The sequence below is a fragment of the Primulina eburnea genome, chromosome 3 (genome assembly GCF_022965805.1).
Source record: "Primulina eburnea isolate SZY01 chromosome 3, ASM2296580v1, whole genome shotgun sequence".
In the NCBI taxonomy this organism is placed as follows: domain Eukaryota; kingdom Viridiplantae; phylum Streptophyta; class Magnoliopsida; order Lamiales; family Gesneriaceae; genus Primulina; species Primulina eburnea.
This window is the reverse complement of record NC_133103.1, coordinates 53,143,142-53,170,642: the sequence shown is the minus strand read 5'-3', so window position 1 is coordinate 53,170,642 and position 27,501 is coordinate 53,143,142. Positions and strand designations below refer to the sequence as shown.

At 37.9% G+C, this 27,501-nt stretch overlaps 1 protein-coding gene across 4 annotated transcripts in view; it reads left to right on the top strand.

Annotated features, from left to right (window-relative positions):
* Positions 1 to 11,609, top strand: part of LOC140827946 (uncharacterized) — a 28,391-nt gene extending 16,782 nt beyond the window's left edge. For 3 of the 4 annotated variants that reach the window (XM_073190909.1, XM_073190907.1, XM_073190910.1), the window contains exons 14-24: positions 7,884 to 7,954; positions 8,096 to 8,173; positions 8,275 to 8,365; positions 8,665 to 8,760; positions 8,891 to 9,108; positions 9,192 to 9,306; positions 9,867 to 9,998; positions 10,091 to 10,198; positions 10,277 to 10,386; positions 10,496 to 10,597; positions 10,681 to 11,609. In XM_073190909.1, coding sequence (XP_073047010.1) covers positions 7,884 to 7,954; positions 8,096 to 8,173; positions 8,275 to 8,365; positions 8,665 to 8,760; positions 8,891 to 9,108; positions 9,192 to 9,306; positions 9,867 to 9,998; positions 10,091 to 10,198; positions 10,277 to 10,386; positions 10,496 to 10,597; positions 10,681 to 11,191 — 1,632 coding nt within the window. In that variant the 3' untranslated portion in view covers positions 11,192 to 11,609. The remainder of the gene's footprint in view (positions 1 to 7,883; positions 7,955 to 8,095; positions 8,174 to 8,274; positions 8,366 to 8,664; positions 8,761 to 8,890; positions 9,109 to 9,191; positions 9,307 to 9,866; positions 9,999 to 10,090; positions 10,199 to 10,276; positions 10,387 to 10,495; positions 10,598 to 10,680) is intronic. The other variant, XM_073190908.1, reaches the window with a different exon arrangement.
* The last annotated feature ends 15,892 nt before the right edge of the window (positions 11,610 to 27,501 follow it).

Below are 27,501 nucleotides of genomic sequence, written 5' to 3'. Positions count from 1 at the left end.
AGTTCCCTGTCAACACAATATCATCCACGTATACTATAAGAACCGCGATCTGACCTGCTGGAAGGTGGTTGACGAACAAGGTGTGATCTGTTTGGCACTGCACATATCCATCCTTCTTTAGAACCCTAGTGAACCGTTCGAACCACGCCCGTGGTGATTGCTTCAAACCGTATAAGGATTTTTTCAGCTTGCACACTTTCCCATCCGTGGTGTTATCCTCAAAGCCAGGAGGAATGTCCATAAACACCTCTTCTTCGAGGTCTCCGTTTAAGAAAGCATTCTTGACATCTAGTTGGAATAGCGGCCAATCTAGATTAACGGCGAGGGACAGGAGGACTCGGATCGTGTTAAGCTTAGCCACCGGAGCAAATGTTTCTTGATAATCTATGCCATACGACTCAGTGTATCCTTTTGCGACCAAGCGAGCTTTAAATCTCTCTATACTCCCATCAGCATTGTGCTTTACAGAAAATAACCACTTACGTCCGACAGTTCTCTTGCCAGGTGGAAGGGTTGTGAGATTCCATGTACTGTTCTTCTCAAGGGCTCGGATTTCCTCATAGGCGGCAGCCCTCCATTTAGGATGATTGAGAGCCTCTTCGATGGATACGGGCACATCGATCTTGTCAACTTCTGAGATGAAGGCACGATGTATAGGGGACAACCTATGAAGTGAGACAAAATTGCCAATAGGGTGCTCTGTGCATGATCGCACGCCTTTCCTCACCGCTATGGGCCTGTCATCATAAGGGACCGTTACAGGTCTAATAAGAGTGAGAGAGTTATTACCTTGCTGGTCAGCCTCTGGACTCGGTTCCGGAGATGGTATTGGCAATACAATCGGCATGGGTGGATTGGCATCACGTGGGCGACGAGTATAGACTTGGAGGGGCTGTGTTTCAGATTGAGTTGGAATGTGGAGTTGAGTTACTTCAGGAATTGGTGTAGGTTCAGAGGGAATGATTACCGTGTTGGTTGTTCTGATAGGATGGCTTGGAGTTGAAGAATTCCCATGCTGCAGTTCTATCACAGATTGTGACTCCCCCTGAATTGCAGGACGAGAATAGAATGGGGTTTCCTCGAAGAAGGTAACATCCATGGAGTTGAAGATTTTCCTTGTGACTGGGGAATAACACGTGTACCCTTTTTGGTGTGAGGAATACCCAATTAAGACACATTTAATTGCTCTCGGGTCAAGTTTTCCTCGGTGATGTTGGTGGACATGGACAAAAGTAGTACAGCCGAATACCTTGGGTGTTATGGTTGAGAGGATGTGTGTGGCAGGGAAGACATCTAGAAGAGATTGACATGGGGTTTTGAAATTGAGGACTCGAGACGGGAGCCGATTGATCAAGTAGGCTATGATTTCTGGGCTATGATTGTTCACTGCGTATTTTGGTCACTGTGGCTCGAGAGGAATAGGAGAATTTTTGAAGATCTGCACGAAACGACAGACCAGGTTTGGGATAAAGTAAAATTCAGGATGGCAATATGGACAACCAGATTGAGAGAATTTAGTCATCTATGTATAAGTGATTTGGTTCGAGATTGGAAGTTTGTATTGCAATATCATTAGTGTCAAGCTCATTTCTATTAGGTTAAGTCTGTAGAGCAGTTTGCTCATTGAGGATTTCTTATCCTCATTTTATTGTAACTCAGTCATATTATTCTAATATAATAGTTTTTTATCAAAAAAAAAAAAGTAGGCAGCAGTGAGGACCGCCTCTCCCCAATAGTATTTTGGAACGTGGGAGGTGAATAAAATTGATCGAGCAACCTCCAAGAGATGTCTATTCTTTCTCTCAGCAACTCCGTTTTGCTGGGGGGTCTCGACACACGAGCTCTGATGAATAATACCCTCGGAGTGAATTGGTTTGAGAACTTGGATTTTTGTTTTGAATTGGTTTTCGAGCATGTTTTTGAATTGAATGAACAATTTGTATGTTTCTGATTTTTCCTTCATTAGGAATACCCAAGAAAGTCTTGTGTGATCGTCAACAAACAAGAGAAACCAACGTGCACCAGAAATATTGTTAACCCGAGACGGTCCTTATATATCACTATGGATAAGTGAAAATGGGTGAGACCGTTTATAGGGAAGAGCAGGAAAGATAGTTCTTGTGTGTTTTGAAAATTGACACACATCACACTGAAATAAATTAGCACTTTTATTGATGAATAATGAAGGGAATAGTTTCTTTAAATACATGAAATTAGGATGTCCTAATCGATAGTGCCACATCATAATTTCACTATCTTTATTGGAACTAGAATGTAAGCAAGAAATAGAATTTGATTTATAAATAGCTCTGGGTTCGGAATTTGAGTCGTCCACACTGAGAATGTATAGCCCTGATTTGCACTTAGCATTGCCAATCATCATCTCCGAAGCCGAGTCCTGAAAAATACACGAGGTGGCAGAGAATTTAGTTATACAGTTCAGGTCTTTATTGAGTTTGTGCACAGATAGCAAATTACAATCAAGATTGGGCACAAAAAGAACTGATTGTAAGGTAATGTTCGGAGATATCCGCACAGTTCCGGTGGCCTCAACTCTGGAACTAGATCCATCAGCAATGCGAACTGTGTGAGTAGAGGTACATGGACTGAGAGACTGAAATAGTTTTTGGTTTCCAGTCATGTGATCCGAGGCTCCCGAGTCGACTATCCAGTATTTGGACAAATCATTCAGCGAATGCAAGGCAAAAGTAATGTTACCTCTATGAGCCATTGTTCCAGAACTGATTGTACCAGAACTGGTTGTTGGAGGATTGTTCTGATGGATGAGCTTGTGGAGTAACTCAAGTTGTTCTTTATTGAACAGCTCTGATGTGGTGGTACTGTTGTCGGAGGTCACGTTGTTGGCTCGGGAGTCATGAGTCTGAGGATTACGAGGTTTCCAATCAGCGGGCTTTCCGTGTAACTTCCAGCAGTTCTCCATGTTGTGGCCGGGTTTCTTGCAGTGGTCACACCATGGACGTCCTCGGCGAGGCCTGTTATCAGCAAAAGAGGACTGTCGTCCACGAGCAGCATAGGCAATATCATCCTTGGAGGCATCAAAGGAGACGAGAGCAGAGCAATCAGAAGTCGAGGTAGTGGATGGCTGTTTCAACATAACTTTCTGACGGCTCTCTTCACGCCTTATTTCAGAGAAGGCCTCCCGCAGACTGGGAAGAGGCTTGGATCCGAGCACCCTGCCTCTGACTTCATCTAGGTTCGAATTAAGACCTAGTAAAAATTTGAAGACACGTTTCTTCTCCACAATCTGTTTGGATCTCATCTTTGGGGCATTTCCATTCATATACCTCGAAAAGATCAAGACGTTGCCAATATCGGGTTAGTGAATTGAAATAGTTGGTAACAATCATATCACCTTGGCGAAGATCATGGAGGAGACTCTCAGTTTCAAAGAGCTCTGAGGTGTTATCGCTGCTGGAGTAGGTTTCTCGGGCTGCCTGCCATATCTCCTTGGCGGTTGAATAGAGAAGAAAGTTCTCCCCGATCTCTGGAGCCATGGAATTGATTAGCCACGACATAACCATGCTGTTTTCTGATTTCCAGGTCTTGTATTCCGCCTTGGCTGAATCTGGGCGCACCACATCTCCAGTGAGGTGATCATCCTTCCCTTTTCCACAGATGAAGAGCATAACTGATTGTGACCATTGAAGGTAATTTTGGCCAGAGAGTTTGTGATTTGTGATTTGTGGAGACAAATGGTCGGGATTGCCATGTGAGAATGTGGTTTCCGATGAGGAAGGAGGGTTGGTTAATGCCATCCCGTATTTAGTCATGGAAGATTGGTTTTAGAGAACCTGGCTCTGATACCATGTAGAAAAAGGTAGAGAAATTCTTCTATCTCTTTATTCCAACGTACAAGACTAAAATATATACACAGAAGAGGAAAACTGATCCCTTAAACATAGGATCTGCTGAAACAACCTTTTAGCTTAACGCTGATAAATAAACTCCTAATAAAACGCAACAGACTAACAGCATAGAACAAGTCTAAGGAGATAACAGAAGTACACGTGCATAATAAATTACAACTGAATAAATGACAAACTTCTACACAACACTCTATTAGGGGCCTTAGATACTGTAAATTTGGAGTTGGGCACTGAGGATTTTAGGGTTTGGATGGGGATTTTTCAGGGTCTTTCTCTTTTAGTTCTTTCTATAACTCTTTTTTTTCGATCAACAATTTTCTTTTATTCTCGTATTACACTAATATTTGGAAAATACCTATCTTGCATAAGATTCAAGTTTTCTCGTGGACTGTGACTTTGGGAAAATTGCTGACTTATGATTCGTTGCAAAAACGATGGCATGTCTGTGCTTTAAGCCCGCACTGGTGTAGCCTATGCAGGAACAAAAAGGAGGATCAAAGAGCGTTTTCCATATTTGTTTCATATTTCCACGTCAATTAACAAACCTGTTAGCAACTTAATCAGTGTCGTGGACTTCCCGGTTAACTCCAACTTTGACTGGGATGTGCGTTTCAGAAGAGCTTTAAATGAGGTCGTAATTATGGAGTTCAACACTCTATTAGGGGTCCTAGATACTGTAAATTTGGAGTTGGGCAGAGAGGATTTTAGGGTTTGGATGAGGGATTCTTCAGGGTCTTTTTCTTTTAGTTCTTTCTTGGCCTCTTTTTTTTCCGATCAACAATTTTCTTTCATTCCCGTATTGCACTAATATTTGGATTGTACTTGTTCCACATAAGGTTCAAGTTTTCTCGTGGACTTTGACTTTGGGAAAATTGCTGGTTTACGATTCGTTGCAAAAATGATGGCTTGTCAGTGCTTTAAGCCCGCACTGGTGTAGCCTATGACGGGACAAAGGGGAGGATCAAGACCATCTACTTTTGCATTGTTCGTTCACAAGCGGAATCTGGATAAAAGTACTGCAGGAATTGAGTTTCGAATGGACCTTCAAAGAAAGGCTCATGACATGTTTCTTTTGGAGCCAGACTTACTTTCCGAAAGGAGAACTAGGAGTTTATGATATTTGGTAGTTCGTTGCCTATTTTGGTTAATTTGGTTGGAGCGGAACAAAAGAATTTTCACAGACATAGCCGAGTCTATGGATGAGGTCTGGGAGAAGCTTAAAGTCAGAGTTGCGAGTTGGACGACAAAGTTGTCAGAGTTTAACCACTTTTTTTTATCTCAGACGTAGTGGGGGATTGTAAACTTTTGTGCTAGTGACGAAAGTGTAGTAGTTTTCTTTCTTTGCGTTTTGTTTGCGGATTTCTCATCAGCTTTTTTGTACATAGTTCTCTTTTTCTTGCAAAATTTTTTGTTTACAATTAAAAAAAAAACTAAGCAAATTTTTTTAGGCTCAGGGATTTAAAACACTTCACTGATCACCTAATTTACTCAGAGTTGTTGGTAAGCTTCACAACATTTTCTGAAAGTCTGATCTAGATGGAGAAACAACTGCCTGATCCCAGTCATGTGACTGCTTCACCCCGAGTCGAGGAACCACACTTCTTTTCTCTTACAATTGTGAAGATCCACACGAGCCATCAGCAGCATCTCTTGTTCTTCATCAAGTTCGGCATAATGAGCACCTTTCTACCAATTAAGACTCGTATTGGATATGTTCTAGTTTGTGGCCCTTGTAGCACTCTACAGTTGCCTTGCTGAATGCCTTCTGCCCTACCTCTTCCACGACCTAGGAATGTACCTTGACCACCTCTGCCTTTTCCTCTTATCCTTTCTTCATAAGAGACCTTCAAAGCCTGCTCATCTCCTCCACTGTGGCTGTTCATTCTTTGCTCATGGACAAGTAGGCTACTTTGAAGTTCATCTATTGTTAACGTATCCAGATCATTGGGCTCCTCCACAAAGCATACAACATAATCAAATCTTGAGGTCATCGATTTCAAAATTTTCTCAATAATGACAACCTGCCTCATTTATTCTCCATGTTCTTTCATCTTGTTTGCGATTGTTAGTGTCCAAGCAAAGTCCTCGTCGACCTTTTCTCCTTCTCTCATCTGCAGCACTTGATATTCTCTTTTTAAAGCCTGTTATTGAGCCCTCTTTACTTGTGTTGATCCCTGGTATTTTTGCCTCATGGAGTCCCATATGCTCTTCAAACTCTCCTTATTAAGGATGGTCATGTTTCACTCCTTCTCAGCTTTTGTTTCTCTCTCTTTCTTTCTCTCTTCGTAGGAGATTGCTGTTTTTAACTGCACTCGATCAGGCCCCTGTTGTCGGGCTCTGATACCACTTTGTTGTACTCTCAAACTCTAAACACAAAATTTTAGGTTCAAAAGCTCACTTTATTGGATGAATAATATATTGGCTTTATATAAGAATTACAACACAGAAATGTAAATCAAAGTGCAACCACGTTCACATAACCTAAAGACGTGGTGAATCTTTACAGGAATGATTCAATTTTCAAACCTAAACTACATCCCTATAAACCAGGGCAATATTAACAAAGGCAACAATTGAAGTGTGACTAGACATCAACAATCTTAACATTAGCATGTTAATTAGATGTTAAATCGACGACATGGAATGGTGACATCACTCATTTACCATGGCAACCGTGATGTTTTGACTTGTAACTATTTGTCTTGTGAGACCAGTTTGCTCCACCTTCAAAAGTTTACCTTTTAAATTCTTTTTGACATCCAGCCTGCTTAGAATTAGTATATATGTTTTACATTTCAATTAGCCATTTGTATCTTGGACTAGGTTATGCTCTCTGTTAGTGTTTTTGCTTGTCATTTGCATCTTTTAAGAACCTCGTGCGGATTATGGCTACAATATGTTACGAGTTTATGTCCTTTATGGGTTTATGTTGGAATAGCTCTACCGTGGTTGCTCGTCGAAATAAACAGTTGCATATAATAGGATATTTTCTGTTTAATTACCAAAATATGCTGGTCCAAATTGTGCCTGAGGTTGGTTCAAATGTCAGTGTTTATAACTTGAAAAATTTTCGTGGTGGGGCTAATGCTGTTGATTGTTGAAAAATAAAAGCTCAAAAGATTAGAGATTGTTCCATGAATTAACTGTACTGGGAATATAATGAATTGATTTCAGTGGCAGAATCAAGTGCTATTCATATGGCAGAGAAGTTTGTAACAGGTGGAACATATGATTTTAAATAGCTCTTGGACTTTGTAATTGCTTTGACCACATACATTGAATAAGCTGTAACCTCACAACCTATTATCAGGCTTCTTGACTCAAACTCCTAAGTTTCTATGATTCTTTGATGTGTAAAATCTATTATTGATATCTCTGAAATCTGAATCCTTGGGCATGAATTTCGACATCAGATTACCAGAGGGGAAACTTATTAGTTCAAATCTTTACGGGCTTGTAAATGACAAACTTTTTTTCAATGGAGCTTGCGTCTCAATTTGGACAAATAGCGAAAGTTATAAACGCAAAACCAGTTTATTGAGTCTTTATCATGCCGAAATGATTTTCAAGAATGATGTATGTGCTATGTGGATTAAAATATTTTACAGGCATACTGTGTTATTGCACTTACAAATGTTAATTTGTGTAGTTCTTCGATCGGTGAACTCACACATTTTGGGGATTTTTCCTGGGATTGTTCAACTCCCCAATGTAATTATCAGACTACTGTCTTCAGAAACCCCTAAGCAAGGGATTTAGGGAAAACTGTAGACTTTTGTATATTTCTATTTGAAACTGAATACATGATACGACGCAAAATTGACATCCAAGTTGATTTTTGTTCTTGATGCATGAATGTCTGAATCATTTTGATTTTTTTCCCTGTATTTTATGTTTATATTTATATTATATTAAGTGGTCAAGAGAGAACCTGGTGGTTCCTGTCTCACCTTGGACCTTTAAGAAGCTTCGTTTGAGATATTTATGTTGGCGTAGGTACACTTCTTACATGAATTTTGTACCTTAAGTAAGAGCTTACAAATGGTCCATCAGCTTCGTCTATTTAGGTAAGTTGAATATTTTGCTGTTCTTTTGAAATTTATTAAACCCATTAAATAGTTTCTAATTTAGGACACTTTCAAAATTTCATTGTACTCTGCTAACATCTTTCTTCAACTATGTTGTTTGTGCTTTCTTTATGCTTGTAGAGATCTTGTCACTGAAGGCATATTTGATATCGTTGCTGATGTCTTGCAAAGTGTAGACAAGAAGCTTGTATTGACTGGGTGATGAATTAAATCATTAGTCTAGGAGCCAGTTTTTTTCCTCTTCTCATTCAGTCTCTATTTTGGATAATATCTGATGGTAAATTGTTGTGATGATGCAGAACAGACATCCTCGTTCTTTTCCTAAATCAAGATCCAAATATTCTGCGTGGTTACGTGAGTCAGCAGGAAGGGGTTCTCTTTGGACTTCTTGTAAGTTATATGACTGAGTATTTAGTCTTTAGGTTTTCACAATCTATACAAATTTTTGGCACTTCTTTTTAAGGTGGTGAATATAACTTTTTTGTGGGAAAATATTATTAGCGTTCTAAGTTGATTATTGCATCATCACTTCTCTTCATTGGGAGTACTTCACACTGTTTTATACATATCTTTTGTGTTTTTAAGTGTAAATTTTTTAAAAATTATAGAAAGGAAAAATGCTTAAAGTTGAATCAATGTTTAATAATTTTTGTTAACTTTAATAATTACAGCGACTTCTCGATTTGTAGGTGAAAAATATGTTAACAGATTTTGGAGATGATATGCACTGCCAATTTGTTGAGATTCTTCGTAGTCTCTTGGACTCTTATACATCTGGATCACAGGTGCACTGCCTAATTCTCATTGAACACAGTCTCACCTCCCTCACTCTCTCCTCAGTTCCATTGTGATCCTTATCTGTTTATCTAAAATATAGGTGGTCCTTGTCTTGTACATGATTTAATTTTGTTGCAGGGAGATACTACTGTGGAGATTTTCTACGAGAAACACTTGGGACAAATAATTGATGTTATAACATCTTCATGCCCTCCAAAGAGTGCTGGGGAAATTTGCAGCAAGTACACGGGCTCGGATGGAGGACCTAGGAATCAGAGTCATGTGAAGCCTGAAATACTATTGAGTATATGTGACCTTCTATGCTTCTGTGTTTTGCACCATCCATATAGAATAAAGTAATTTCTCTGTTCCTTGTGTGTTTATTAGTTGTATATTTGACATTAGATTTCTTTTTGAACTTGTGCGCCATTGTTTATAGATGCAGTTTTCTTCTTAATAATGTGATCGATAAGATTTTGTATCTGACAAGAAGAAGAGAAAAGTATCTTATTGTTGCTGCAGTTAGATTTGTGAGGACGCTTATTTCACGGAATGTAAGTTAATAGTTCTACCTTTCTAACTCTCATGAGTGATGTTTTGAAGAAAGAGATTGCTTTGTCTTGAAACTTTTTATTACCTCGGTGAGCAAAATTATGTGAAGAAGTTTTACTAGCCTATGGGCATACATTTATGTTATTATTTTAATCGAAAATTTGTTTTCATTATTTACTTATTTCTTGTTGACTTCCAACATTTCCTGACTATGTAAGAGTATGAACCTTCAAAATATGTGATCAATTAGTTTCATGCTTTCATGCGTGCAAAGTTTGCTCACAGATTGCATAAATGACTATAATTTACTTCCATTTCCTTCGACAAATTTGACATCCTAATATTTCTCAATAAAAGAACCCTGTGCGATCGGCAAATGGAATACTTAAAAGAATTTGAACTTGTCATGTTCGGCCTGTCTCCCTTGTTAAGTTGACTGGTTCTCATGAAAAAATTTACGAGTCTGTTCGTTTAATTCTTCCTAAACTAGAGTGGTCACTGGAGTGTTTCTGTATTTATTTCAACTATCAATTCACCAGTGATTGTTTATGATTTGTTGCAGGATGAGCATCTGATGAATCACTTTGTGAAGAATAACCTTTTCAAACCAATAGTGGATGCATTTGTTGCTAATGGGGATCGTTACAATCTTCTGAATTCTTCTGTTCTCGAACTATTTGAATATATTCGAAAGGTGGGGCTTATATTCCCACCGGTCATTAGCACGCATGACTGATGCATCCATCTGCGTCTAGCAATTATTTTTCTGAGGCATATCTTCTGCAGGAGAATTTGAAGATATTACTCAGGTATTTAGTTGATACATTCTGGGACAAGTTGGCCAAATTCGAGGGTTTATCGTCTATGCAAGCTCTGAAAGTTAAATATGAGCAGGTATAGTTGTTCTCATGTTGTCCGTGGATTCACCTAATTTAAAATCATACGCGATTGTGATACATCATGCATTTACAGTCTCTAGAAAGTGTGGGTACGTCAAGTACTGGCAATCTGCTAGACCAAAGAAAACGAACTGACGAGCGTGCTTTGGAGAAAGAAGAGGAGGATTATTTTAACGAGGGCAGGTTTGTAATGCATTTATCACTGAATGATTGTCTTTTTGTAGAATGCATACTGTATATGTTGGAACTCAGAATACTGATATTTCTGAGAGAGAATGTGGATTCAAATCAGCGATGAAGAAGATTCTGCATCCGCACAAATGACAAGAGCAGCACGGTCCCAAACTCAAGCTTCTGTAGCTAATGGGTCTGCACCTGGCCACCCATCGCCCAGGTACTTTATGGCTTCACTAGAGTTGTAAATTTTATCTTCGTAAATAAATGTTTTGCTAAATACTTGTACACCTGTGCATGAAGGTCTGGTGGACTTGTTGACTACGATGATGATGAAGATGACGAGGATTATAGGCCGCCAGCTCGAAAAATGATAGATGCATCTAATGAAAATGAGGGAGGGACAGAATTCCCCTTGAAACGTAAATTGGTTTCAAAGGAGGAGTCTGAGGCCAAAAGGTTGCAACGTTCTCCAAAAAGCTTAAAACCGAGGGAAGGTGTTTTCGCTGCCTTGTGCTCAACCCTTAGTCAGGCAGCACTACCCAGTAAGAAAAAAGCAACTATCGCGTTTAACACTTCCCAGTTGGATGCGAACAAGAACTCTACCGAACCAAATCATGAAGAGAGAGGATATATTAAGTCTTCTGGTAATTGTCAAAATGTTGAAGTGGAAGACCACACTGATACGGAAGAAGCTCCTTCTAGAAGCTTCTCTGATAGTTTGCATGATTCTTCTGACAATAGGCAACGTGGGGATGACTTGTCTTTGCTACAATCAAAGTCCTCACCAGAAATGGCTGTGAATGGATCTTGAGCTGCGATGAATGAACTATTCATTGCCATTCATGATAGTTTACTTCTACTCGATTCTGGTGGAGTCTGCACACGTCAATTTTTCAAGCGAATTTGACTATATAAACCAGTGAGGGGTACAAACAAACAAAAAACCCTCTATTCTGGGAGAGGATACTGTACAGTACCATGCAAGGGTGCCGAAGGATGTGCTTTAAGTAGGCTGTTCTTGTTTAGGTTTTATTGGTTTGGGTTCAGTAATTGTCATGATGTAAGAATTTCATTAGCTAAAGTTTTTACTTCTTTAGCTGTCCCTTCTGCTTTAAGTTGATGTTACGTCTTAGTTTTATATGAATTATATACATTTGATATAAGGTAGGCCAGAAATCTTTTTCTGCATGTGTAAGATTTGGATTTGATACAAACTGGGAAATGGTAGGGACCCTGATGGAGGTTAGTTTTGTTTTTCATGTCCGTTTCTGCGAGGAAATGTAGATTATGATAGTTGTCGAGGAAGATTATTTTCAGTTGGTTTGGCTGAATCCATGTAGCTCTTTGTATGAGAGTACTACCGAGATGCTTTGGGCAAGAGGAAATTGGATGTACGAAAGAAATAACGAACTTTTTGCTTTATTTCTCTCATTCTCCTAACCTCTTTTGTATTCCTCAGTGGAATATATGTACCTTGGCTAACATAATGGTCACGTGGGAAACCTGATGATTGAAATTAAAGATATAGCATCAATAATTGCCCAGAGGTTCAGATTTTGTAAGGAACTTCATTTTTTGTCAAGAATGTGGCTAGGGATATTTTGGGGTTCGGAGAGACGAGATGAGCCTCGGGGAAAAACGAAAAACAAAAGAGAAAAAAACAAAATTCTTTAACACTGATATTCTTGAAGGCCAAGTGTTTTATCACGTCTCTTGAAGCACATTTCAATGTATGATAAGATATTTCGTATTTTGTGAATTTTGGGTGTTCAGCAACGTTGTGTTTGGGAAGAAGCCAAAATGTGATAATATAATCTAATTATACGTAAATATAGGAAAATGATAAAATATCTAATTAAATTATTTTAATTGCATTAAATGTGAGTCCAAAATCATGTTTATATGTTTAAGTAAAAAGTTTTATCTGATTTTTTAAACAGGGTTTTTAGCATTTTTCGATGATTGGACGAGAAACAAAGACCGAGGACTGGTGAAGGAAAATATTATTAAATGATTATTTTTAATTATTTAATACATGATATAACTAATGTGTAATTTTCGAAATGTCAAGTCATATTTTAAACCCGTAATCGATTTCTACCAAAATTAAGGACTTTTTGAAGGATCGACTAATATTTTTGAAAACTTTTCAAAACGAAATATTTTACATGCGTGTTGTTGGGCCTAATGGGCTTGTTTTAATAGGAGTCTGAGCCTAAGTTGCTACTCTTATACATAGTAGAATGTTGGGCCTTTCCTCTCATTATTTTCACTCAAAACCTACTCTCAAAACCCTAGCTCCCTCCTCCACTCTCTCACGGCAGCACACACATAGAGCAAAATTTCCAGCCGGTTTTTCAAGAAGATTTCTTAAGGAACTTTGTCACGTCCCTCCGGTGTTCGTCTCTCGCATCGTTTGTGTATTTCTTCGAGCATTTAGACGGAAAGACACGCCCTACACTTTCGTTTTCTCATTGTTCACACAATATTACATATTTTTGATTGATTTTGCATTATATATGATAGATCTACCGAGTTATGTACGTTGGAAGGGCTATGCATGGAAAACTCTCTTTATCCTCACTTGACTCTCACATTTATGGCATGGTTTGAAGGGGATGCCAGGTTTCGGTGGGGTCGAACCACAACAAGGTTGAAGGTGTTTAAGTAGTATAATCAAATCAGGATCAAGTCATGTAGAGGGCCGATCGGATAGTAGGGTTTTGGGGACGTTTTTGGCTCGATCGGGTAAAGGAAGAGGGTCAGCGTGCATGGGTCCGATCAGAACCATGGTCATATCCTGGTGGGTCTGGGTGGAGGCTCTGGACGGTCCATGGGTGGCTGGTCGTAGCATGTGGCTTGGATCGAGATGGTGGAAGCATGCGATGGCCATGTTTGGTGCTTTAGGGTTAACCATCACGCAGGGGGTGGCAGGCCAGGGCTAGGTCAGTGCAGGAGGGTTCAGTCTGGTCCTAGAAGGGTCTGCTCTGGGCTATGGTCGAGCATATGGCTAGGTACTGAAGCAAGGGTTTTGTCGTTTATTGCATAAAACTCTAGCAGGTTTCCGGGCGTGCTTCGAGGGTCTTAATTGGTCTGATTTAGGTTGCTTAAGGTCTGTTCAGGTACTATTAAGCCATGGTTAAAATTTGGAAAAGTTTCGGGTTGATTCGGGTTAAAACCGAGAGTCCGGTCCAAGTTTTAAAACGAATTATGAAACTTAGTCAATGGGCTTGGTTAAAATACATAGGGTGGTTCAATTCTATGAATTTTAATTGCAGTGATTTATTCGGTAATCGGATTTAATTTTTAAAAGCATATTCGAATTTTTATATGTAGTGGCGTATGTATATGCTTTGGCTGATTGCTAGATTTTAAAAAAAAATTCATTAGACGTTTAGATTCGTTTCAGTTGGTATCAGGCAAGGTTTCCTGTAAAGAGTTATGCCACCGCCAGCTTCAGAAGCTCAGTCGTAAAGCGTCAAGTTTGTAAGTTTAAATGTTTTAATGATATCACCTGCATGTTTGTATGATTTATACCTTTAAGTACATGTTTATATGTTTTGAAGTTAAATGGTTTAAAAGCTAGATTTAAACATGCCAAAACGGGTTGGCGGGACCGGCCAGCCCGCAACCCGTCATTAGGCAGGGCGGGCCGGGCCTCTAAATGGTCAACCCGGCCCAACCCACCTTGGGCCGGCCCAACCCACCTTGGGCCGTGGGTTAGGCGGGCCGACTTGCTTATTTTTTTTAAGAAAAAAATGCTAAAGAATATCGCAGTAAACATAAAAGAAAGATATATTTCAGTCAAATAGTTTCATAAAATCATAAAAACATTGAAATAAAAAATTAAGAAAGCATAGAACATAATCCATAAAAAGTAAAGTGTTTAAACCAAACATGAAGATTGAGACATGGAAGAGAACATAAAGTCGAGGAAAGAGATGTTTGTAAATTTTAAAAAATATTATGTCTTCAACAACACACATAATTAGCCAACCTCCGTCGAGTTCACAAAATTTCACTGCAATTCGTCAGACTTCAAATGAAACCGTTTTTGGGTTCACGAACAACTGCTATGCTTAAAAATTATTTTAAGATTCATGAATAAAATTACAATACTTTCTTCCCTTTTGTTTACTTTATGTATATCTGTAAATTTTTATCTTTTTATTTTCTTTATGTATATTTGTTCTAAGAGTAAATTATCAATATATTTGTTCTGAAACATGGATGTGCATGAAAATTATTCCGATTTTTATATAAAACTTAAAAATATAAAATTTTATCTTAATTTAGCGGGCCAGCCAGCCCCGTTTGGTCCCGACCCGTCTTGACCCGCAACCCAAACAGGCTCAACCCATTTGGCCCGCCTCCAAACAGGCTGCTATTTTATCAACCCAACCCGTAGCGGGGCGGGCTGGTCCGACGGGCCTAACCCAATTTGGCAAGTCTAGCTAGATTGATTTGCATGTTGGTTACGTTTAGTATTGGGATGTGTTAAGATATTATGCCTCCCAGACGAGCACCCAGGGATGATATACAGGAGGGTAATCTTGAGGACAACATGGTTTTTCCACCGCCACCACCAGGAAATCCTGCTACCAGAGTCCTTAGGGCATAGCTTAGTTGATGGAGCTAGCTCAGCAGGCTCAAAGGCCACAGTGGGACGTCTATGAGCAGTTTAGGAGGCTGAATCTAAAAGAGTTTTGATGAATCGGTTCGGGCAGCTCTGAGAGTGCTTTAAACACAATATTCTCAATGAGCTGCAATAACTCGTGTTCCAAAAATGTAAAAACTGATGAATTAGATCGAGTTTGGTTTTAAACAAAGTGGAAAATACTCGAAATAATCATTCGTTAAGAAAGCTAATCAGTTTTAAAGCTTTTAACTTGTGTAAATTGATTAACTGATATAAGGGTATCAGTTCTTGCATATATCAGTTTAGTTATGGTGGGAACTGAACTGATAACAGCTCGAACTGATCAAATCAGTTTGAAAATGATAGTTAAATAGTTAAGCACACAAGATATGTTTATTGATGTTCGCAGATTTCAACTGTTTCTATGTCACCTCTTCTACCTCCTCGGGTAGGATACACTAGAAGACTTTGATTTAAACAACACATTGTTCAAACCCACTCAGCTTAGGACTTACACTACTGCCTAAATCTGAACTCATAGGCTAGACTGAAGGCAGCACCTTCCAGCCAACACTTGTTTAACGTCTATGTGTCAAAGATTACATATACAAGTTTTTACATCTTTGTGGAAGACTCACTCAACTGATCTTTTAAGTTATAGTATCTGATATATGTGAGTGATTGTATGGTCTTGAAATTTAATTTATGTAACATGAATGCTTGCAATCTAGGATTTTATTTTAAATTATGTGTTTATTATTTTTATGCATTTTATGCTTAATTCATGTATGATAGGATTTAATTCTTGAAATTTAAAAGTTCATGCATTAGGGTTTCTAGATGCATTTTATACTCGAACGAGGATCGGAAACCGGAGAATTTTCAGGAAAATTATTTTATTACACGATTTTTTTTTTATAAATTAATATAAGGTGTTTTGAAATGGATTTTTCAAAAATGGAAATTTTTGGGTATTTTTACCCTAAGAATTTTAATTTTTAACGGTGCGCTAAATTTAATCGAATCGGGGGACGTTTTGAGGATTCAGATAATATTTTCAAAATCTTTCCAACACAAAATATTTTTCAGGAGTGTGTTTGGATTTATTGAGCCTAATTTTAAGCTTATTGGACTTAAAATTCTTTTAAAATTTTTAAAATGCAATTTTGAGGCCCATCAATTAATTATTATTAACATAATTGGCACTTAATTACTCCCTAAGCATTTCCACTGATCTAATAACTCTCCACTCAACCGCCCACCCCTTCCACTCACAATCATTCTCGTGCATTGTTGCTGCAAAGATTTTCGGTGTCTTCATTCTTCATTTCAAGCAAGGATTCTCCCCTTCGGCCGTGTGTCCTTGATCGTTTGTCCAATAATAATTACCAAGGCAATCCACGTTATATTGTTGCTGCATCATACACGATAAATATATGCTGTATTATGATTATTTGTTTGTAGAATTCTCGATCCAAAGCAAAACATGGAAATCCCTCGGTTTATGTTCTTATACATGCATCTTTTATTCACTATTCACGTTTTCCCTGAAATGTTGCAAGGGGACTGCTGTACTGTGTGAGGAAGGGCTGTTATCACTGAAAAAGAAAAAGAGCAGTAGGCTGGAGATGAAGCTAATTTGGCGAGTAGAGAAAGGGCCGAGTGGGTTTTCCTTGGAATTTTGGCTCGTAGGTGGGAGGATCGGTGGTGTAACCTGGTCCAGCGGTGCAATGGCCGAACTTAGCCCTGGATCAGACCCTCGTGGGTCTGGGCCACGACCCAGGAAGGCTCGGCCATGGATGGGACAAGTCACGTAACCAATAGAGCATAGGGTAGAAGAATTGTCGGGGTGCGGTTGAGGTGATTACCGAGCAAGTGGGTTGTCCTTCGTGCATGTGGGTGTATCCGTTGGTTCCATGGGTTCAGAGGGGTCTTAGGGTGATTCAAGAGAAGTGGGTCAGGAGCTGGTCCACCGGGTGTTGAGCTAGAGACAAAAATTTGGGGAGATAGTCACGCATAGGTGTTAGAACAAGAGGTGGGAAATTTTACAGCAACAAATGGGTTATGGCCGAGGGGTAGAGGTCTGGTCTGAATAATTTTAAGATCATTTAAGTGTTTACAGGGTGTGACTAAGAGTTGGGAAAATTTCGGTTAAGTTTCGAGTTGATTCGGGTTAAAACCAGTACCGTGGTCCGAGTTTACATCTAGGAATGATTTTAAATATGTTCTGATATCGAGTTTATGTCTAGGAATGCTTTTAAATATGTTTTGGGATGTTTTAAGGAGTTTGGTAAGTTTCTGGTCAATTTTAGAGGTCCAGGAGTGAAACGATAATTTTTTGTTTTTCCAAGGGCAAAATAGTCATTTGCACCCGGGGTGATATTTCGGCTCAGACAGGGTCCTGAGCAAAAAAAATTATGATATTTTAAATATTCATGCATCATGATTCAGGATTTTTAAGATTTTATGATAATATACGTTGTCTGTTTGAATTTAAAGAAAATTGCATTTGTGCATGATTTTTATAAATGATGATGTTTTGAATGATGGGAATTAGTTATGACTATCGAAGTATATGTAAATACTGATGATGAGGCCTAGGCACAGTGGATGAATAATCTTGTCACGGATGTCAGACAGCCGTCGGGTACCGTGGTTTTATGTATGATGGATCCATCGTAAATGATAATGTACGATAGTCACCTCTAATGAACTGAATGATGAATGCTAAATGATGAATGATGATTAACGATGAGATGTTTTAACAAGTCACGATTGCATATGGTACATTTATGTTGAGCTTTTTAAGTTCATGAAAGTTATGTTGAATATGTTATTTTTCACTGCTGTTTGCCTATATATATACTTGTTATTCTTGGTACATGTGTGTTGAGTCTTTAGACTCACAAGGTGTGTGTGATGCAGGTGAGTTTGATGTCAAGGAGACTATGGGTAATGGATTCTGAGTCAGCGGACCTGGTGGGTGACACGGCCCGAGGGCCTATTATTTTTCCGCACTATTATGATTTCATGTTTTGAGAGGGTACGAGTATTTTATACGCTGGTTTTTTTTAATGTTGGATGTAGGATTTTTCTCAAATTTTTACTCCGCTACATTTTATTGGTAATTGTGAAAATTTTTAAATGATGATTTTAAGTAGAATTGCATGCATGCGATTCATTTAAACGTATATTTTCAAAAAATTGAGAGCTTTGATAAAAAAAAAATATATTTCCGCATTTTAAAACGAATAGACGTTTCAGTGATAGTGTGTGAGAACTGAACAATGAATACACCGGGAAGATGTTCTCACACACTGAGGGAAAAGAGATTCTAGCTGATAAAACGTTGAAGTGTTCCCTCACAACTGGGCTGATTGCTTCTTGTAAGCTGATAAGACTTTAAGCGTGCCCTTCTTCTTCACACACTCATATGTTCTACAGTCTTCACTGATCTTCATCTTCTATTTATAGGCGTGAAGTTTGATCGTACAGTGAGACTCAATTATTGTATCTGTTGCATTTTGAATCCGTTCCTCAAAATATATCTGTACTTTCTGACGGCCATTCTGGAATGTTTTGGCTTTAAGCACTGCTGCAACATCTATTATTGTCCTTTGACTGGACAAAAGCTTTTCCTCTGTGCACACAGCTGGATTCCATTGAATAAGCTTGTCGTGTTCTGCAAACTAATTGATTCCTAACTGATGTTCTGAACTGGTCAGTTCAACTGATCTTGAACTGGTTTGGTGAAATCAGTTGGCTTGTCAGCTGCATTGACTTTGCTGCTTCAGTTGAACAGGTCAGCTGGACTCTTCATCAGCTGGCCGGGCTTCTGAAGATCTTCTGCTGAATTGCCTATCAGCTGGACAATCAGTTGAACTGGTTCACTTTGGGTGATCAGTTAGCGCTTTCAGTTTGCGTCTCGATAGCTTCAGGTTTGGCTCGATAACTGATCGGTTCGAATCCTAATCACTTCCAGTTTTTTGCGCACTTAGGTAAAATCATTAGAAACAAAATAGCAAGTTTTATTAACATTAAAATAAATATTGCGAACATTTCATGTTCCAACAAGTTTTCTGGCACCACTGACCCGTTTGTTGTTGAGGGTTGGATCAGGTCTCTCGAGCTACATTTTCGATATCTGAACATGGGGGATGCTGAAAAGGTCCGAGGTGCCACCTATATGCTGTAAGACTATGCATCTCTATGGTGGGAAGGTGCAAAGCATGGGTCAATCTGACCACCCTCACTTGGAATCAGTTCAAGGATATGTTCTATGGCAAGTATTTCACTCCAAACGTCATGGGACGTCTGATTAGAGAGTTTATGAGTTTCCAACAGGGGGATACATATGTTGCCGAGTTCATCAGAAAGTTTGATAGGGGCTGCCACTTCGTGCCCCTCATTGCTAGAAATGCTGCTGAGAAACTAATGCATTTTATGAATGGCCTCAGATCCACTATTCATAGGGACGTGATGTTGATGAGGCCGACAGATTACGAGGCTGCTAATGCTTGTTCCTATCAGGTTGAGCAATCTTCGAGAGACATTGTCTTTTAGATACAGAGCAAGAGACAACAGACTCAGCAGAGTTTTCAGCCCAATAAGAAGAACTTTTCATGACCTCCCACAGCTCCGGGGCAATAGAAGCCCCAAGGTCAGTTCAAGAAGCTGGGCAGCAGAAGCCACTGCAGAATCCAGGTGCCTCAAAGCCTGAGGAGAAGCAAACGTGCAAGAAATGCAATCGTTTGCACTACGGTAAATGCATGTGGGTATCATTTGAATGCTTCATTTTCAAGGAGCATGGCCATAAAGCTGTTGATTGTCTGAGGAATAAGGGACCTACTACTGGTAGGGCATATGTCATGCATGCGGAGGAGACTGAAGCGGATCAAGGCACGACCTTGATTACTGGTAACCTAGTTAATTGACGTTTTTATATTGTGTTGGTTGCATGATATATAAGTTTGTTAGGAGAGTTGCATTGGGAAGAAAGAACTAATAAAAAAAACTAGGTTGCATGCTCTAAATTAGATGGATTTAAGGGATGACATTGAATTTAAGATAACTTTGACACAAGATGTAAACTTTATAACGTAAAGGGTTGAATTGAATTGAATCAACTTAAGAATTTTGAGGTTCCTATTGCATAAATCAAAAACTTTAGGGACTAAAATGAAAAATTTAAGGTTTCGAGGGTTTAGATGAGAGAAGCCGAGAACCTCAGGGGTTGATCTACAATTTTAGGAGTCTTGGGACTGAATTTGGGGTTGGCTGAGAGTCTTAAGGTGAATCTGGAATTTTGGAAAAATCAAGGACTAAACTGCAAAGCCCGAGAACTTCAGGGACTGTTTCTTAAATTTCATGTAAAATGAGGGATGTTTAATTTCTGGAATTTCAGGGCCAAAATCATGAATTTTCGGGATTTTAGGGCTTGATTTGACAAAAATAAAAAATAATATGGAATTTTATGCAAAATTTGAGACTTTGAGGGCTTGAATCTGTAAATTCGAGAATATCTAGGGCTGAATCGTGATTTTCAAAAATTCATGATGAGCAAATTGGGTTATTAATGATATAATTTCATGAATTTATTAGGTTTGAATGGTTTTGATGGTACATTTGTCGCAGGAATGGTATTTATCTTAGGTTTAGCTACCTATGCACTGCTGGATTAAGGAGCTACACACTCATTCATATCCGAATTTTCCAAGAGGCTAAAAATTTTAACAGAGGACTTGGAATTGGGCTTTAGAATTTCTATTCCTTCTGGTGATCAGATGCTTACTACGAAAATAATGAAGAATCTGGAGCTTCGCTTATAGAAGAATGTTGTACACTCAAATCTGATTGTATTTCTGATGCCTAAATTTGATATCATTCTTTGCATGGACTGGCTATATGTGAATGGAGCTTCGATAGATTTTTGGCAGGGGTCAGTATCTGTTCAACAGCCCAAGAGGAAATCGTTTGTTTTTTAGGCAGCGAGGAACAAAAAAATTCCACACATTATTCATGCATCTGTGCGAAGAAACTTATGAAAAGAGGCTGCCAAGCTTTTCTAGCAAGCCTTGTGTCAGTATCTAAGCTAGTCAGTCAGAGGCTAGAAGCTATCGAGGTTGTTAGATACTTTCTTAGCATTTTTCCTGAAGACGTTGCTAGCATCCCACCAGATTGAGAGGTGGAGTTTTCTATCACGTTGATGCCGGGGACAGTGCCAATTTCTAAGGCACCCAATCGTCTAGCACCAGCGGAGATGAAAGAACTGAAGGAGCAAATTCTGAAGTTTGTGGACAAGGGTTTTATTTTCCCGAGTTTTTCTCAATGGGGCGCACCAGTATTATTTGTGAAGAAAAAGGATGGCAGTATACGACTTTGTATTGACTATAGTGATCTGAACAGCGTCACCATCAAGAATAATTATCCTTTCCTAGAATCGAAGACTTTTTTTATCAGTTGCGAGAGCTTCGACAAGAAGGCTTTCAGGACTCGATATGGACACTATGAGTTTATGGTGATGTCATTCGGGTTGACTAATGCACCGATGCTTTTCATGGATCTCATGAATAGCGTATTTCAGCTGTATTTGGATCAGTTCGTCACAGTCTTTATAGATGATATTCTGATCTATTCGAAGAACATAGAGGAACACAATCAACACTTAAGAACGGCACTTCAGATATTGAAAGACATAAAGATTTTCGCCAAATTCAGCAAGTGTGAGTTCTGGCTCGAGAGAGTGACGTTCTTAGGCCACATTATTTCTAGAGACCGAGTTGAGGTTGACACCAGCAAAGCCGAGGTAGTTAGAGATTTGCCAGTGCCTAAGAGTGTGACAGAGATCCGCAGTTTCTTGGATATAACTGGCTACTACAGGAAATTTATTCAAGGTTTCTCTACTATTGTGATACCCATGAACACCTTGACGAAGAAAAATGTGAAGTTTGTGTGGAGATCGGAGTGCCAGGAGAGCTTTGAGAAGATGAAGCAAGCTTTAACTTCAGCGATGGTTCTAGAGATGTCATCAGGGCAAGGAGGGTTTGTTCTTTATACAGATGCCTCGAAGCACGGTTTGGGAGCAGTTCTTATGCAGAATGACTGATTGATAGCTTATGCGTCCAGACAGTTGAAGGTGCATGAGAATAATTATCCATCGCGCTTTCAAATTCGAATTTCTTTGCAGCACAATATTGGCATGTCAACATTGAACCCAATTCATGGACTTCCGTTTTATCTGAATTAAAAAATAAGATAGGAAGAAAAAATATCAATGCATGACACACGGATTTCGTTTGATTAGTATTTTCAATCACAAAATATATCATTTAAGTAATAACCATTTTTATACAAATGTATGTACCATCTTGTCTAGTCGCTTTCGGCTGCGAAGCTTTTTCAAACGTGCCGAGCTTCGTTTCAGATATTTTATGATTTCCGCTTGTGGTATACTGAGTTATACAACCTCAAGCTCTAGTTAGCTTTGCACATGATCAACATTTGATGGCTTTTAACGAAATTTAGAATTATTTAAAGATAAGATCGATAAACATTGGGAAAATTAGCATTTTCATCATGTATGTTGCCTGCCTTTTGATTTTAGTGAGGTATGTTGTCATGTTTTGGAAAATGCACAATAACTTGGATGAATATTTGGATTCAGTCATGTGTCGCCGGCTCTCTCGAGAGCAGCCACGTTTTAATTGAAATCCTCCAAGTCATTGTACTTTTACAAAGATACGAGAACATACGGGATCAAAACCAAAAGCAGACCAACATAAAGATCTAAAATACTACTTTTCCTGATAAACGTTACAAAATTTGCCCAGAGAACAAGTTCAAATTAAATTACTATTCTTGTAATATAAAACAACATGATAAAATACCAATATCCGAGCATCTTCATCACCGAGTGAAAAGGGGTGAGTAAAAAACCGGCTGAAACCAAAACATGATGAATACAAAAAGAATGTTAATAAGGTGGTTGATATTAACATATGAATGGATCAATACTCAGTTTATTCTTGCCCATTTCAGTAAACAACCGACGACCCATTTCAGATACGAAGAAACTTCCAAGTAGAATATGCATAATTCCCAGATATGAATAAGTTATTTATTTCAGACTAAATGCAATGTTCCAAAGAAATGGCTAAGCCATGACAATCAAATGAAGATTTTTTTTTTTACATATGATTAGTATTAGTAATAATAATGTGAAAAGACACAAAAACAAGATAACATCACGTATTTCTAAGTATGCAAGTAATTAATAATAACTTTAAAGAAATGTTTAAAGTAAATATATGGGAAAAATTGTTCTCTCAAAAACTAAATTTATTTGAGTTCCAAAGATGGTTATTAAATTTAATAATGTGAATATTTGGATTTTTTGTGTAAATTAAATTAAATAAGGATATCAACAGCCGAAATTATATATAATAATAAAAACAACCACTCAATAATAAGATTCTTTCTTTGAATGGCTCATTAAAAATAAAATGATAACATTTGTTCATATGATGAAATAAATTTTATAATACAAGATGTAACTTTAGCACCAAGAACTTTACACAAATAATAAAGAAATGAAAAAAAAAAATAAAACGCCATTGTGAAATTATTAATTCATTACACTCTCAGGAGAAATCCGAAGTCTTATATTGAGTAAATCGATTTTTAAAAAATATCCATAGTTGTTAGTTATCCTAATGTAGATGTTATTATTAGTTTTTAATTTTACTTAGTCATATGAGTTCAATAGGGAGAGATATAGATTTTTCAGAATTTTATTATCTCTGTCATTATATATTCAAAACGAGATAATTTACTCTATTTGTATTTGGCATGCATCCATAATGGAACTATATTAAATTCTCCGTCATTTGAGATAATTTTCTGAATATAATTTGATAGTTGAAAAACAATGATAAGAAATAAGTAATCAATAACAACTAAGTAAAATTATTTTGTTAAGAAACAAACACAATAAGAAGCATTCATATTTCCTCATACGGATCATATTGCATAAATATCATACTACATGCTTTTATTTAATTATTTTTGTGTACCGTAACGGTAATAACACAGAGTGGATCTTGAACAAGCTCGACGTCACATTCTCAAAATATATAAACACGCTTATATTATATATACACACTAGATTTGACCAAAGATCAATAATTAATAATTAAAAGCCAAAGGACATAAATGACAATTCACAATGTTCAATATTGGCTCTTTAATAATTACTAAAAGCCAAATAGGTAATAGATAAAAGCCAAAGGACATAAATGACAATTCAGAATTCACAACGTTCAATATCGGCTTTTTAATAATTACTAAAAGCCAAATAGGTAATAGATAAAAGCCAAAGGACATAAATGACAATTCATAATGTTCAATATTGGCTCTTTAATAATTATTAAAAACCAAATGACATAAATGAAAATTCATAAAGTTCAATATTGATTCTTTTATACATATAATAGATAAATCTTGTAGTGACTACCACCAAAAGCCCAATAAAGATATAAACTTTTAGAGTTGTGAACGCAGAAGAAAACTTAAGAAATAGAGAATTAGCAGTGCTTCAAATTCACAGTAGAAAACTTAAAAAATAGAGAATTACCAGAGCTTCAAATTTATTTTCGGCAGTAACAAATGGCAAATTAGTTTACTTGGCGACTGCCGCAGCAATCTTTACATGAAACCTGATAACATGCAGTTGATTTCGTGAAACATAATAAATTATCACTTCATTATGTCACTATCACAAAGATACAAAAAACAGCACAGAACATGCAGCAAACCTCTGCTTACCCTTTCTTGGTGTTCAAACCAGTTCCTACAGCAGTGCCACCCTGTGCAAGCTGCAGATGCATTCCAAAACTTTAGGAACAGATTGGGAGGAAGCAGACAAAGTTGAAATTAAAGAATAGAACGATAGTGAGGACATAAAAAAACCTGATACATGCGAGTGAGGGTGCATGATACCCGATCGATTCCATATTGCTAAAGGTAATGGATAAAAGTCATACTTGAGTGGTATATCCACTAAACTCTTGTTCCAGTGTCAGAGGACTCGCATCTTGTGTGTGCGTCCGACCAATTTTAACAATGTCTTTGAGATCGACAGTCTAAAATTAAATACAGAGCAGATTTCGTCACTTAACGTGGGTGTGATCAACATAGCATGGTAAGATTAGTGTCTACAAATATAGCAATTCATTTGTACAAAATAGGGGATTAACAGTAATGGTCAAGCGCTAAGATAATATCTAATGAAACAGAAGTGTGTGCATAAATAAAATAAAACGGCAGGGTTGAGCGCAATCCAAATATCATTATTATCCCATTCCCTTGGAAAAAGGCATAAATAAATCTGAAGTCAGAATGATCATCATACGGACCCAAACCAAAAGCCACCAGAGGAAGATCGCTGTCAATAGACTGATGAACAGAATGCTGGATGACTTTAGAAATGATAAATATCATCCCAAATTGTTAGAGTAGGTGCCCGTCGAGCCAAGTGTTGGCCGAGTGTTCACAATGAAACTCTATGTATAAGCAATCTTTATTTTAGTAATATTTGAAATTATTATTTTGGCACATCTTTATCTGTATACCCATGCTAGTTGCATAGATAAAGCCCTTGAATATACAAATAGTAGAAAGAATATAAGATGCTCATATGATGAGTATCATGAAACACATATTTGTAATATTGTATATTCTAAACGGTTCCTAGTCGATTCAGCCGCCACTAAGAAGGATATAGGCCGCTCGAGTTAGAGACTAGTATCTGCGATGTGAGTACCATGTTTCATTGGTAGGGGACATTGTGATGTCCGAGCATGCAGATAGGTGCTCCTGGTAGAGTGCACTGAACAACCCTCCATTAAAGGACTTTCCAAGTGGTTCTCACTTATCGAGTGGAAACGTCCTAGTTTATGGTTGTACACCATTAGTCCTTATGACCCGGGACAACATTGAGACTCTATGTGCTAGCATTTCACTTTGACTTGTTTACCGACTCTTATGGGGTCATCAGGTGGCAAGGTTGGGTGTCATGTCGAAACATATAGGAGTCGATGCATTGTAGTCGGGGATTCACCGCTTACCTTCGGGTATGGATATCCTATGTGTTATCATGTGTATGTAGGTTGAAATCTCTGGCCAGAGTATGGTGGTAATTATGAAAGGGGTTTCATAGATTACACCATCGATGCAACTACGACATGACACATAGTATCGATTCATTGACAACTCTCGATAAACCAATGGTTGTCGAATCGGTCGGGATATATGAGTTGAAGGGACCGTATTGTACGCTAACCATAATTGAATGGTTCTTGCAGGCACTATCATTTGATACCTAGGGAATCATGTAAGCGATGCTGCTAGGCGTTTAACATGGTTGGTTGGGTACTATCAGACTTGAGTTCTGACATTCTTATTATCAAGGAGTTGATAAGTAAGAATGGAGCAATTGGGGTATGCTCATATAAGGACATGTTTAGTCCGAATCACATGGAGATGTGAACCCACGGCTAGTTGTATCAATGAACCATTGACGGCCACACAAGTACTAGCTTTCTAGATCCCGTTGAGAAGTAAAAATAGTTCAATGTGTTGAACGGCTTATAAAGGAGTTTATAAGCGTAAGGAAAATTAGAAGTATGACTTCTATAAAGGAGAAAATAGTTCAATGTGTTGAACGGCTTATAAATGAGTTTATAAGCGTAAAGAAAAATAGAAGTATGACTTCTATGAGAGAAATGTAAATTTTAATTTATGAATGTGTTCCTAAATTAAAAGTAGGCCAAGTGAATAATATATTTGAAAATTGTGATTTTCATAAACATTATTATGGACTAAATTAAATTAATTCAAGTGTTGAATTAATTAAACACTAGTGGACCTAGTAGAGTCCAAATAATTAAATTAATTCAAGTGTTGAATTAATTAAATAACATTGGGCCTTGTAGAGCCCAATTGGAAATAATTATTTAACTAGTGGGCTTGAGTAAAATCAAGTAAACTATAAATGGGCTCAAATATGTTTGGGACATTTAAATAAAGTCCATGGGCCTTGTAATAGTTACAAACCCACTTAAAAAAGCATGCTTGGGAGGTGAAAGGTTGGGGAATACTTTTGAATAAAAAATTGGCATGGCATGCAACTTTTTGGACCAACTTTTCCCACAACCAAGACAACTCATCCTCCCTCATTCTTGACTCAATATGGCCGAAATTTTGATGGGTTTTTCTCTCCAAATTTTTCTCTCCTTTTGTTCTTCAAGTTGTTGAGGAATTCATCTCTTCTCTTTGAAAAATCTTCTTATTTTTCTACTGCAAAATAAGAAGGGTTCTAGCTAGTTGGTGGTGGGCCTAATTTTGGAGTAAGGAGGAAGCTTGTAGATTGTCATCCTTTTCAAGAGCCAAGTTGTTTACAACTTGGTTGGTGCCATCATCAATCT